We start from the raw sequence: 14,022 nt of genomic DNA on the forward strand, positions 1-14,022 counted from the left end.
TATGTTGCATTAATGATGTGATACTAAAAGTTCTCATGCCTTTTGTTTACACTTAGGTTTACAGCACAATGCTTTTACTGCCTGGTACTTCCTCTTCTCTTTACAGTAGTCCTATATCTGTACCAGGGAAATAGAAAGATTTACATGTTATTGAGAGAACTCTTTCAGTCAAAAAACCTATGCAGCATGGTAAATATGCCATATAGAGTAGCCAACCAACTGTGAATGCACACACACGCTAATGATGGTATGGAGAGAAATACTATAAATCTAAATGATCTAAAAATACTTATCGGGTGAATGCTATTTTTAAAGTATAGTTTAATTATTTTTGCACTCACAGTTCCCATACTGGAAACAGATCTATCACAATGTGACATATTTGCATATTTTTGCGTATTTAGGAAAGACCATAGGCTATATAAAGAAGTGTGTGTGTGTGTTTATGTATGTATGTGTGTATATATGTATGTATGTGTATGTGTGTATGCATATATGTATGTATGTGTCTATGTATGTATGTATGTATGTATGTATGTATGTATGTATGTATGTCTTGCCCATAGACCATATCTATCTATCTATCTATCTATCTATATCTATCTCTATATCTGGAGATCTATAGATAGATAGATAGATAGATAGATAGATAGATAGATAGATAGATAGATAGATAGATAGATAGATAGATAGATAGATAGATAGATGCTGGAACAAAAAATACTCAAGTAAAAGTTTAAAACTGTACTTAAAGAGTAAAAAGTAAAAGTACTTTGTTGTTTGTTGAGGTCTCATGAGGCTTCAAATGTAGTGATTTTAATAGAGATTTGTGAGGTAGTTTGTTCAACAGAAACAACTGAATCGATTTTTTTTTCCCTGGCTGTTTTTATTTGTATATTTTTGTTTGCTGAAACTATGACCATGTTACATATAAACCCTTCAGCCTTTTCTGCAGGTCTCAAACAAAAATAAATTTAACTTTTCAGTCCTGTTCAAAAATACAGTAGAGTAGAAAGTACAGATAGCTGTTCTAAATGTAAATATGTAAAAGTAAAACGTATCACCTTAAAATATACTTAAGTACAGATACCTAAAATTTGTTCTTAAGTATATTACTTTACTGCTTTTATTTTGTTACGCTCCACCACTGCTCTACAATACTAAAATAATGACTTCTACCAGCTGATTTATATTTCTATTAATTACATTTAGTGACAATTTAGTGGGGATACCAAAACATTTCCGCCACCCCCACGTTCTACTCCACGTCGCACCCCTACGCACGCTCACTTCCGGCTCTGATTGGGCGTGTCTTTAGCCTGGCACTTTTTTTTCTTGAAGAGGAAAGCGTGGATCTGCCTTGTCATTGCAATCACAGCGACAGAAACGCGTGGTCAGCAGCTGCACCGCCACACAACTGGTAAGACTTGAGCGTTTTTAAGCAATAAGAACCCACTCAAACTTACTGCTAAGCTTTTGCACAAACATAGCATTAGGCTAGCTGCCGTTGTTTGCACGCTGCACACTTGTACGCGATGCTAAATTGTTAAAACGTGGCATGTGCGTGCAGCTAAATGCAATCTAGTGTTTTTGGTCTTCTGCCTGTGTCTGTGCCACTCCCAAACTCCTAATACGATGCCCAGTTAAATAATCAATAATGCAATTCATCCTAAGGTTTAATAAATACATGCAAACTACTTTAACAATGAAAATATTACAACGCAACACAAAGTAGATCCATATTAACACATTAAAATCCATTGCACATTTTAAGTTTAAGTTAAAATACTGGACTATATCTACTTGTTTGTTGTTTCCGCTTGATCTCGTGACACCCTTTTGGTTTCAGTTCATGTTTTTAACTAAATAAATGCGACAGATGTAGATGCCACGCGCTGGGGGTACGCTGCTTTCTTTGAATCAATTACTTTCCCTGATGATGGCCCCATTTTAGCTGCTCTTTGTCTGGAGATTACCCACAATGCCAGTGCCCCCTAGGCGTTATTTTCGCCCATATTCTGCTCCCATTTGGCATATTTACTGTGCCACTTCTGCTTGTCCAGAGTTTAAAACGACCTCCCACCACATGACAATAATTTATAGTTTAAAACCTTATTCAATTGCATTTTTTTTTTAACTTAATTTTCTTAGTATTCACAATTAAGAATGGATACATACACATACATATTAATAGTAATGCTAATATAGAAAAGACAAAATAAATTAAATATAAATATATCATATAGTAGGGGATTTATGGGTGGTTAAAAGAACAGCTTGGTTTTCATTTGATAACAAACTAAATTTACATATAAAATTACTTCCTCTTTTCCAAAGTTAGATGAATACAAAGGTCAGTGTTATTTCAATATGGAAACGGTTTATACCACTTCAAAAATGTTGTGAAATGCATGTAATTATAGTGTTAGTTTAGCAGTTCATATTTCAGTTTTCTCTCAAGAGTCCTTTGAGCATGTTAACTGTGAACAAAATCCTTCTCTTAAAACATACATTTCAGGTCTAATCGCAATAGTAATGCTTTCTAATTTTCAGAAGGTTTTCAGCTGTAAATGAGAAGATGGCCATATTGCATTACATTTGGTATGGTTGTGTTTTAAATGATTTTCTTTATTTACTTTTTATCAAGCATATGGCATCTGATAGGGCTGCACTGGGAAAATCAGTTTTTGCATTTTCAGTTTGTAAAAGTTAAAAGAAATTGCTACCTTTACTGTCAAAAGGAGGGACAATTGCAGTAACAAAACCATCACAGCCCATGACCTGGTTCCCTAATGTTGTGTAACTTTAGATTTAAATCTGGCCTTCTTCCTCTGTGGCAAACATTACAAGAATTATATTGATTAACAGTACTACAACCTTGAATAACGCAAAGTAAAAATAAAAATATACAATGTTAAGGTTTATTTTTTAAATTAAAAATAATTCAATATCTTGGTTTGTCTCATTCATTGTTTATTCATGAACTTGGGTAGAGTGTGATTGGCTCTCATTCAAGGGCAAAGGTTGGCAAAACTGATTTCCAAAGTTTAAGTTTTTCTTGCGTCACTCAATAAAATGGTAACTTATTTTGTATTTGATTTTTAAAATTCAGAAGGCAATGGAACACTCAGACACTACACTGACTGTACATGTTTAAAGTCAAGTCACTGAAATTCAAAGTTGCCTCTATCATTGTGACATAAATATGACTTTAAAATGTATAATAATGCTATCATGATTCAATGTAAAAAAAAAAAAAAGTCAAATTTGATGTAATCTGATATCTGTGGGGTTTTTTTTGTTCAGAGTGCACATTTAAAACTTTAAGGACTAAGCTAATACAAGAATCCAATGAATTTTAGAGCATGTTTTTAAAGGTTTAAACTACAGGGTTAGCAGATTTTGACCTAATCGCCACCATGAAACTACTATTTTAATTTTGATAAATGTTGTACCTCAATTTTTAAATATTAACACTGAAAAAATATCAAGTTTATCTCTAAAATTGAAACATTGAATTGATTACTTGTACTATTTGTTTTAGGTGAATGCTGGTGTTTGTAACTGCACTATAAAAACGATATGGATACCGAACAGAGCGGTGAGGTTGTGGAAGTATCAGCCTCCCCACAGCAAGAGAGTGAAATCCAGAACGAAGTCATGTCCAAAATGGAGAGTGCAGATGAGACTGAGACACCGGTTGCTCCTGTTACTACAAACGGAGACGATGAACACGTTAATGGCCGCTCGGAGGTTGAAGTTGAGAATGGCGTCGGTAAAGAAGAAGCAGAGAAGGTAGAAGACAATGCTAAAATGGAGGATGGTGTTCCCCAAGAAGATCCAAAAGAAGAGCCGGGATCAGCCGTCTCTGATAAGGAAAAGATAGTAGCAGATGTGGGTGATGATAGGAACCAGCCTGAACAAGAGGAGACACAGGTTAAGGCAGAGGCACCTGTAAACGAAGCCATACCTGAGCCAGCTATTTCACCAGAGCCTGTAGAAACACAACCACCAAAAGAGGAGGAAAAAGTGATTGAGAATGTTGAAGTTCAGAAAGAAAAAGTAGAAGCTGAAGAGAAAAAAGGAGAGGCTGAGACAAAGAAGGAAGAAGACAAGATGGCCGAAGTGGCCATGGCAGCTGGAGATAAGGAGGCTAAAGAAGAGGTCAAGGAAAAATCAGATACAGTTGAAGCGGAGGTGGCCCCAACAGCAGCAGCAGCAGCAGCAGTAGAAGAAGAAAAGGTTAAAGAGCCAGAAGAAGACCCAACTCCTGCAGCTGGCTCGCTTGCATTCGCAATTTTGGAGCAGGACAAAACCAAAAATGCATTTACAACTGCCCGTACCTTGGTTGTTCTTAGAGGGCTGCCCGGAAGCGGCAAATCATTCCTCGCCCGCGCCATTGCTGAAGCTTACAAAGACCAGTGCTCGATCATATGCGCAGATGACCATAACGTGAAACCGGGCAGTGCAGACGGTTACAAAGCTTTCGATGACGCGATTGTAGCTAAGAGTAGCGGTGAAACATCTCCAGTGCTTATCGTGGTGGATGACACAAATCACACCCATGATCGGTTGGCGCATTTGCGGGGAATTGCCAAACAGCACCGGCTTGTGGCGGTATTCCTGGAACCCCTTACGGAGTGGAGGAGAGACACGGCACAGCTGACCAAAAAGACCAAAAGAGGGATCGAGCAGGCCAAATTAGAGGCTATGAAAAAGCTTCACGTGGAAATGTCAATTCCTCTGTATTTTGGGTGGCTTCTTTTCTACACAGTTCAGGACCAAGTCAGAGAGACGGCGACTAAGTTTCTCAAAACCCTGGAGGTACTGGAGAGCTTCAAGAAACACATAAGTGACTGTAAGTGTCTAGCATTGTTTTAGTTTAGTCTTAAATTATAATGTAATACTTTCTGCTTTATACATCTTAACTTGGTGTCGCCCATGAAAAAACACATATCAGTGGATCTCAATTGTTGGCTGATGAGCTATTTAACTCAAATTGTCATTTAAATTTACTACAAACTGATCCACAAAACTTTTTTAAGAGAGCGGTATATCACATTTAGTGAAGTTGTCTCTGGATTGTTTTACTGCCTAAAAGATACACGCAAAACACTTGACTACAAAAATATCGGCCTGGGCGGAGATTTAAGACCGATACCCGATACACTTAAGTCCAAATATCGGTTTATCTCTGACCTTAATCTTTGTTCCTTCCTGTAATAAGTTTGGGATTTATTTATTTGTAAAGAGACAGCACATAATAAATATTTAATCATGTAAATGTGTATAAGATCATAGTCTGATCAACCTGCCAAGGGACTGAACATGGCCAGTTTCCATCTTCAGTCCCTTGGCAGGTTAATCTCAGTTTACAGGACAGGAATAGGAACAGTCACACAAACGCAAATGTAACACACGGAGCACACTCGCTATACACAAATGTAATTTTGTTATACATGGTGACATATTTCCCCTTGAACAACCACTGTTTTAAAGCTTTCAAAAATGCTACATTTTTCCTCCTATTTTAAAGTCCACATTTTGGTGCTAAATATAATTTGTTCAAAGAGATGTTTTGTTGAAACTTGGAAATGCTGTTATCATTTATAAAATGTGTTCTCTTGTGTTGATAGTCAGTGGGAAGGAGGAGGCGAAGGAGGTGGACCTGGAGCAGTACTTCAAAGCCAAAGGAACTCTCCACTGCACCACAAAGTTCACAGACTACGGCAAAGCAGAGGGCGCCAAAGAGTACACGGACAAACAAGTGAGTGCAACAATAATACCTGTGACATCTTGTTTAAAGATTTGATCTCAATGTGCCGCAATGGGATTGTCAAAGTTTTCATACTTTTCACACAAAGTACTACCAGAACTAAACCGGGTCTATAATGCTGGTATTCCAGGTCTAAACCAGGACTGAACCAGGGCTAACGTTGGGAAATTTCTTTTTAAGACTAAGAACTACAATGGCAATGACCTAATCCAAAGGAGGACTAATGAGTGGGGAGGTATAGAGAGAGCGAGCGATTTGACCCTTTATCTATACCCAAATAAATGAATAAAAAACAGTATACACATATCCATGAAAGTTCTTTTTTTCCACACTTACTGGTATGAAAATGCTCAAAATAGTTGAACCAATGTCATCTTTTGAATCCAAAGATTATTTGCTGACAATACATTTTGTCTCTGAGCTGTACCTTTTTACATCTGACCATCTTCACTCTCCTCTTCCTTCAGGTTGTGCAGGATCTGTACGGCTCTGTCTCCGACCTGTCCCTGAGCGCTCTCTTCATCACTCCACGCACGGTTGGCGCCCGCGTGTCCCTGTCTGAGGATCAGCTTCAGCTTTGGCCCGCCGACGCAGAGAAAGAGGCGGAATCTGAGGTCCCGGGCGCTGGAGCTTTACCCCTCGGCAGCCGCGCCCATGTCACTCTGGGTTGTGCCGATGGCGTTCAGCCCGTTCAAACCGGCTTCGACCTCCTCCAAATCATTATGCTCCAGAAAGACGGCCAGCAGGGGGAGCAAGTGGACATCGACCCAGGCACGCTCACCTACTATGGAGAAGGAAGGTGGTATCTCGCCCTCAAAGAGCCAATCAGCGCTACGGCTTGCTTCTCCAGTATCTATAAACCACCTGCACCTGGGCTAGTTAAAAAGGAGAAAAAGAAGCCGAAATGCACCATTCTTTAAAACACGGGAACCGAATATTACCAGCCTCCTAGCATAACTTCCCAAGTATTTCTCATTCTACTCCCAAAACCCTGCTGCAGTTACATGCACACTCAAAATCAGAATATTATCAAGTTATACGACGATTAAAATGATATGCAAAAATCACCTAATTCTTTCTGATTCTGGTCCCTCTGATTACCCAGATCAAATTTTGCAGTTTTAAAGTGACTAAAGTAATCTTAAAGCCCCGCAAATCAGATGAGTCAGATTTTGGTGTGCTTGTCCCTGCAGCTATTGTAGGCCTGTCACAATAACATTATGAAGTGTTCATATTATTGAGGAATTGAAATTGAATTTATGTGCTGACACAGTGACACTAAAGCGGATTGTACGAAAAATATTATTCGTGTTCGTTATTTTAAAAAAAGAGCTGCACTGAATAAGTGACAGAAATGAAACACTTCAGTAGGTACTTTGTACACATGAGTCATAGTGAAATTAATTATACAACCCTCTATACAGCTCATATCTTTTCATGGAACAGAAAACTAACATTGTTTCCTGCTGCTATGACAAACTACCAGAGAAACTTTGAGCCCTAAAAATTGTTTATTGAGTGATAAGTTGCTGTAGTAATTATTGTGACAGGCTGATGTCACTGGCTCCATCTTCGGTCAATCAGAAAGCCTTTTACAGCCAAAAAAACAAAACAAAAACCGGCCCAGTCACCTTATTCTCATAGATTTGTTTTATTTTTTTCTAGAAACCTTAAAAAATAACTTGGGTAATTATGCTACGAGGCTAACGATATGTGAACATTTGTGGAAGGCTAGTGAGTTTGTGCAACTACATCCAAAAAGCCAAACCAGGAAATGTGCCTTTGTCAGTGATTTGCACCACAACCTCAGATGCCTTTTCTACCATTTTCAGGCTTGTTAAAACTTAATCAGTATCTTGTCACATAGGCCTGTCATAACACATTTTGAATCACGATACATCGAAGTATACTGCGATAAATGATGATATTGAAAATACTTTGCGCCTCTAACCTAATCTTGCATTATTAAAAATTCAGAAACCACCCCATTGTTGCAACAAACGTATACACAAGACAAATATTGAACTCCAAAATTGTTTTCAGGCGATATAGTAATTATTGTGACAGGCCTATTGTTACATCTAGCGAGTGTTGTGAGCTGCAATTTTGGTACTAAATAACAACTGCGTAACTCCTAACCATAGATAACCCCAGTCCCACCCATTTTCACAATATTACTCTGCTAGTTAGAAACTGTTATAGCATAATGGTCAAGCATTTACAACTACATATTTAGCTCTCTGCCTCGTAGATAATTCTCGTGTACGCTAGTGGTCAACGCAATTCAAGATATGTGATTTTCATGGCAGCTTAGAAAGTGACTTAACTGTAGCATATGGGCCAAAGTTGAGTGGATAAATGTATTTGAAGGACCTTATGATGTTGTAGGAACTCGTGTGGAGTGTTTGCACTGCGTAGTCAAAAAAGGGACTTTTTTGATTCCTTTAGTTGCAACAGTGAACGCTAATGAAATTGTGATGTCCTTAAATTTCAGTGTTTTGCAATGTTTTGTACTGCTTGAGAAACTGCACGATACATACATAGACGCATTGGATGTTTTTTTTTATACTTTCTGAACACCACTGCTATGTTGTATTACTGTCACTAATTCAAAAGGTGAGGCCTTCTTTGTGTAGCTCTTATCACTCTTTTTGCACTTGTTTTGTACACTTAATAAATAAAAAGAAATGAATTTGCTCTGATTGGACTGTTGTCATGATGGAAAAATTTCAAAATCTATTTCAGTACTAAGGAGTAGACTTGATTCTAAATACTCTTTTAGATAATAGAATGTGATTTTCAACATTAAGTGGTAGTATTTTCTTTAATATTGCCACATGGCCTTATATCTGTGTAATCCCTCGGTCGCCCTGTAGGTTCCATAGTGGTCCATGGGTGTATACTAGTCTTTGTCTTATACTTGTTCTGATACAGCTCAAAATTCTAAAGCTATTCAGGAAAGATTCATTTCTGTCCTGTGAATTACTTTAATACTGATACCTGCTCAAATGAGTATCCAGTTTCAGTAACGGTTCTAGTATCGATTAGTATCTGATCTTCAACTTTTAACACATCTAGATGAGTTTATTCCTAAAAAAAAAAAAAAAAAACTTTCGCTTTTGTGTTTAGATAATTATTGTGAGATGATGGACCTTTTCATAACCGTTTCACTTCATAGGTTAAACATTTGTGATTTCTACTTTTGTCCCCTATGGGTTTTAATGTTCTATATTATTTATTAGTAATTGCTGACAACTGCCACATTTTCATCACTCTGAAACCCATGGATAAACATAAATGCATTTTCATTTGACTATCATGGATGTAGCAGTTTAAAGTTGACCTCTCAATTTGTAGTTCATTATATAAAATGTTAAATACTGACATACATCCAATAAGAAATATTGGCTTTATGCAGTAGAGACCCCTAATGAAACACATTTTTTTTTTTAACCAGCAGAGGTCGCCCATGACTTAGTTTGATATCGATTCTTTCAATTCTCTAAATCTATTAATACAACCGTGCATGCTCTAAATATAAGGGTTTCTGTGTATTTACTTATTTTATCTGAAGAGCAGATAAATATAGCAACGCCACTGACCTCTCCCTAAATCAATGAACTGTCTGAATGACCCAGAAACAGACAGACTTCCTAACCTTTATACCTCTATGGTGAGTGTGAGCCTGTTGGATGTGAGTTTTCTCTATTGGCTGAGTGCAGATAAACAACAGAGTTTAACCAATCACACAGCAGACCTAATTATGCTGTTGGCTTTGTGGGGTTTGGAGGTAATGAATAAACTACTGAGGCTTTTGGATTCTGTTGGAATATTTATAATGGTTTGTTATGTAATTAGATTTATTCAAGGCCTGGATTTGGTTTGCACTTCACGTTTAAGGATTATACCAAGAACAGCATCGACAAGGACCTGTATTTCACTAAAGATAGGCTAATATAAGTAATTAAATACTACTACCACTACTACTACTACTACTACTACTACTACTACCACTACCACTGCTATTACAACAACAACAATTACTACTACTACTACTATTACTATTACTACTACTACTAATAAAAATACAGAAAGGCACACTATAATAAGTGCACCTCTTATTTAAAACTTATTTTTTAACATTTAAAAACATAGATACGCTACTATATATGTACTACTGTATATGTTTTCTCTTTATTTCTTAATCTTCATATAAAACATGCACCTTCAATAGTAGAATCATAATACACTTTCACAGTAGTAGTACTAGTAGTAGTGCGAAAAGTATTACTACTACTACTACTACTAGTACTACTACTACTACTACTACTACTACTACTACTACTACTACTAATAATAATAATAATAATAATAATAATAATAGTAATAATAATCCAGAGAGGCACACTATAATAACTGCACTTCCTATTTAAAACTTATTTTAAACATTTAAAAACACAGGTGCAGTAATATATATGTACCGCTGAATATGTTTTTCTCTTGTAATTTTGTAATTTTTATCTTCATATGAAACATGCACTTCCAATAGTAGAATTATAATATACTTTCAAACGTTGTACTCTTTTAATATTAATTTTACGATGATGATTTATGATTGTTTATAATATAGTTTTATGCTTCCCCACAGCCCGTGAACGCGTCTTGCGCACGGTGCGTTTGGACCAATCAGGAGAGCGCACACATCGGCCCAGCCTCGCACCAGATCCACCACCGGCACAAAACTCAGAGGACCGGCCACATTCCCCGCACCTCTCGACTCCTTTCAGCGAGACAAGAGGAGAAACTCGGCCGAAAAACACGCACCGTCGATCGGCCACACGCTTCCGGAGCTCTCGGTAAAGAGAAAAGTCATTCTAAAGGTAAATTACATGTAGATTTTCATAGTTTTTCAACTTTAATTCACTATTTTACGGTATTGTCCCAATTAATTTCCTTATAAACTTCACTATATAGTAATTTATGGTATATATTTTAAATGAAATCGCTTCCCCCGTTTAATTTGATTGAGTTTTATCTGATTTTATTTGATTTTTGTCTGTAATTTGATGAGCCGTTTCTTGTCTAGCTGGTTTGTGCTGAATGAATGGACGTTACGTGGAAGGTGGGCAGTTAACAAGGATCAACATGAGTCAGTGTTTATGAGGCATTATGAGGCATATTGCTGTGCACTTTATAATATTGTCCTGTCCTGGTTCAGTCCTGGTTCAGTCCTGGTTCAGTCCTGGTTCAGTCCTGGTTCAGTCCTGGTTTAGTCCTGGTTTAGTTATATTTTATTTGTTATATTTTTGGTCCTGTTCCAGTACTGGTTTAGTGATGTTCTATTCCTGGTTTATTCCTAGCTAATTTGGTCCTGGTTTAGTCCTGGTTTAGTCCTGGTTTATTCCTGTTCTAGTCCTGTTCCAGTCTTGTTCTAGTCCTGGTTTAGTCATATTCTAGTCCTGGTTTAGTCATATTCTAGTCCTGATTTAGTCCTGACTTAGTCCTGACTTAGTCCTGATTTAGTCCTGATTTAGTCCTGATTTAGTCCTGATTTAATCTCAGGTAGTAGGACTAAATCAGGGCTAAATCAGGTTTCTAAAAGCAAGGGAAACAAAAAGACAACAACAGATCTTAACCCTCTTGTTGTAAAGGAAATTGATAATATTTGACATATTATTCATTGGGTGATCTTACTTTGTGTAGTAACATATAGCAGCTGATGTGTTTTGATTTAGACTGGCTCTGCTTTCCCAGTGCGTAGCCATCCATCACATCCCGTTTCCAAATGTTGATATGAAATGGATCTGGATCAGTGACATTTAACACCTATTACACGTTTTTGACAAACATAAGTGGATGACAAATTGACTCTAGTTTATACACAAGAAAAAAAATCTTTCTTTTAACTGAAATAATTTAAACTGGTGTAGGTGTGGCTCAGGGACGTCGAGGATCGATATTAAAGGCATTTCATGACAGCTCATTTAATTGAACTAAGAAATGGCTCGGGTCGGTTTGGAGCAAGGACCAAAAGCTATTTTTAGACTCACTCTACGAGGCTTTTAGCTTAATGAAGCACAAAAGGCATTCAGAATATGGACAGAACAAGATTTATTATAGTGATAGACATAATAGTATAGTTCTTGCAAGCCAATAAACAATATTGTAAAATGTATAGCTTGTAGTAGTAGCAGTAGTGACAGTGGTAGGAGTAGTAGCAGTAGCAGTAGTAAGAGCAGATATCAATACTGAAAAAACACATGGACCATTATCTTGATCTATGACAGAACTTTTAAAACAGATTATTTAAAAAATGTAATTATTTTGTGTAAAAATCTACATTCTATTGTCTCAAATAAGGTGTTTTAACTATCAGTGTGTTATTAAAAATGGTAGGTTGTTTTATAGAGCATTGGGCCTGTCTCTTCCTTATAAATTAGATGAGGTATGTTATTTTAGTCTTCTGCTACTTATGCTTCTGCTGCAGCTCTTAAGTATTAGTTCTGAACTGTCATAGTGGTCATTAACATACAGTATTGAGCACAGTACTTTAGGAAATAATACACCGTTTACCACCAGCTGGACCCTTATACAGTTGAAACCAAAATTATTTATATATGCCAAATGTCAAAATAATGAGAGAAGGATTTTTTTAGACATTTTTTCATTACTTTCTTCAAAGTCAGAAGTTTACATAAATTTAATTAGTATTTGGTACCATTGTGTTTAAACTGTATGACTTGGCTCAAACGTTTTGCATACCAGGAGTGGAAGGACTTTGACGAAGATAATCCAGTGATGCGGTCTTATTTCAAGCGTGCAAGTCCTAAACCTCCTTTTGGTCTAATCTCTAATATTATGAGCAATGATGTTTACATCCTTCACCTTCCGCAAGCTTCGCACAATAATTGGCAGGAATTTTGACCCGTTCCTCCTGACAGAACTAGTGTAACTGAGCCAAGTTTGTAGGCCATCTTGCTTGCACAAGCCTTTTCCCTCATTACTGTGGCATTTAGCAAATAGAAATAATTTTGATAATCCTAATTGACCCCAAACAGAAAAAGTTTATTGTGACACTGGACTCCTCCCGTGTCACGGGAGGAGCTCGGAGTAGAGCCGCTGCTCCTACACGTTGAGAGGAACCAGTTGAGGTGGCTCGGCCATCTGCTCAGGATGCCTCCTGGACGCCTCCCTAGGGAGGTGTTCTGGGCATGTCCCACCGGGAGGAGGCCCCGGGGAAGACCCAGGACACGCTGGAGGGACTATGTCTCTCGGCTGGCCTGGGAACGCCTTGGGGTCCCACCGGAGGAGCTGGAGGACGTGTCCGGGGTGAGGGAAGTCTGGGAGTCCCTGCTTAGACTGCTGCCCCCGCGACCCGGCTCCAGATAAGCGGAAGAAAATGGATGGATGGTGACACTGGACATTTTACAATACCAGTCACCTTAATAAGCCATGTTTGCACTGTTGTTCTGATGTTGTTGTTGTTTTTGTATATATCTACCTCTAAATATTTTATTTTATTTTTTTTAAGCATATCTTTTTTAACTTTATGCATGCCCTTATTTGTACTTATTCGGTGTTTTTATGTTGCTTTTTATTACCAAAGAAAGTTCCTAGTTGTAAGCTGTGTTCACGGACAATGGCAGTAAAAGTCTGATTCTGATTCTGGTATGTAAACTTCTGGTTTCAACTGCATAATGTAGTGTAATATACAATTGAGGCATCTCTTGACTAATGATCTTACAGGGAATAGATGTTGTTATGTCTTCACAGTGACAAATGCCATCGTTAGGCTAAATGAGGGCAATTTTTTTTTTTTTTTTTTTTTTTTTTTCTCCTCAGCTTGGTTTAGTCATAAGCTGTTACCATTGGATATCTAGCTTTGTTTGGAAAGGCTTTGGATCATGGATTGGAACAACATGGTAACTTTATGAATGGGTGTGCTGTCACATTATGGGGACTGTGTGAACTGGGAGTGACTATTTGGCTTGGAAACAGGGGAAAAGATGATGTTGCATAGTTGATTCGAAGTACAAAATAAAAGAAAGCTATTGCTAAAATGTAGACTGGAGTAAATGAAAAATAAATAGCAGTTACAGTGTTCTGGTATGAAGTATTCCAATACTTTCACACCAGCAACCAACTATGTGAACATATTATGTTAAGATATTATGATTGTTAATGATGAGTAAGGGGTCTTTTAGAAGCTTTTAAATCAGATACATTAGGTTTTTAAATGGCGTTTT

At 37.4% G+C, this 14,022-nt stretch overlaps 2 protein-coding genes across 2 annotated transcripts in view; both read left to right on the forward strand.

The window, feature by feature from the left end:
• Positions 1–1,337: 1,337 nt before the first annotated feature.
• On the forward strand, positions 1,338–8,478 carry cnp (2',3'-cyclic nucleotide 3' phosphodiesterase). Its single transcript, XM_033970451.2, has 4 exons — positions 1,338–1,420; positions 3,545–4,858; positions 5,637–5,767; positions 6,244–8,478. The coding sequence occupies exons 2-4, from the start codon at positions 3,583–3,585 to the stop codon at positions 6,694–6,696; spliced, it is 1,860 nt and encodes a 619-aa protein (XP_033826342.1). The 5' UTR covers positions 1,338–1,420; positions 3,545–3,582; the 3' UTR covers positions 6,697–8,478.
• A 2,063-nt stretch (positions 8,479–10,541) lies between these two features.
• The window catches only part of aclya (ATP citrate lyase a), a 38,895-nt gene continuing 35,414 nt past the window's right edge, over positions 10,542–14,022 (forward strand). The window contains exon 1 of the mRNA XM_033970449.2: positions 10,542–10,656. The gene's annotated coding sequence lies outside the window, so the exon portion shown is untranslated. The remainder of the gene's footprint in view (positions 10,657–14,022) is intronic.

Source organism: Periophthalmus magnuspinnatus, chromosome 8 (genome assembly GCF_009829125.3).
Source record: "Periophthalmus magnuspinnatus isolate fPerMag1 chromosome 8, fPerMag1.2.pri, whole genome shotgun sequence".
NCBI classification, from domain to species: Eukaryota; Metazoa; Chordata; class Actinopteri; order Gobiiformes; family Gobiidae; genus Periophthalmus; species Periophthalmus magnuspinnatus.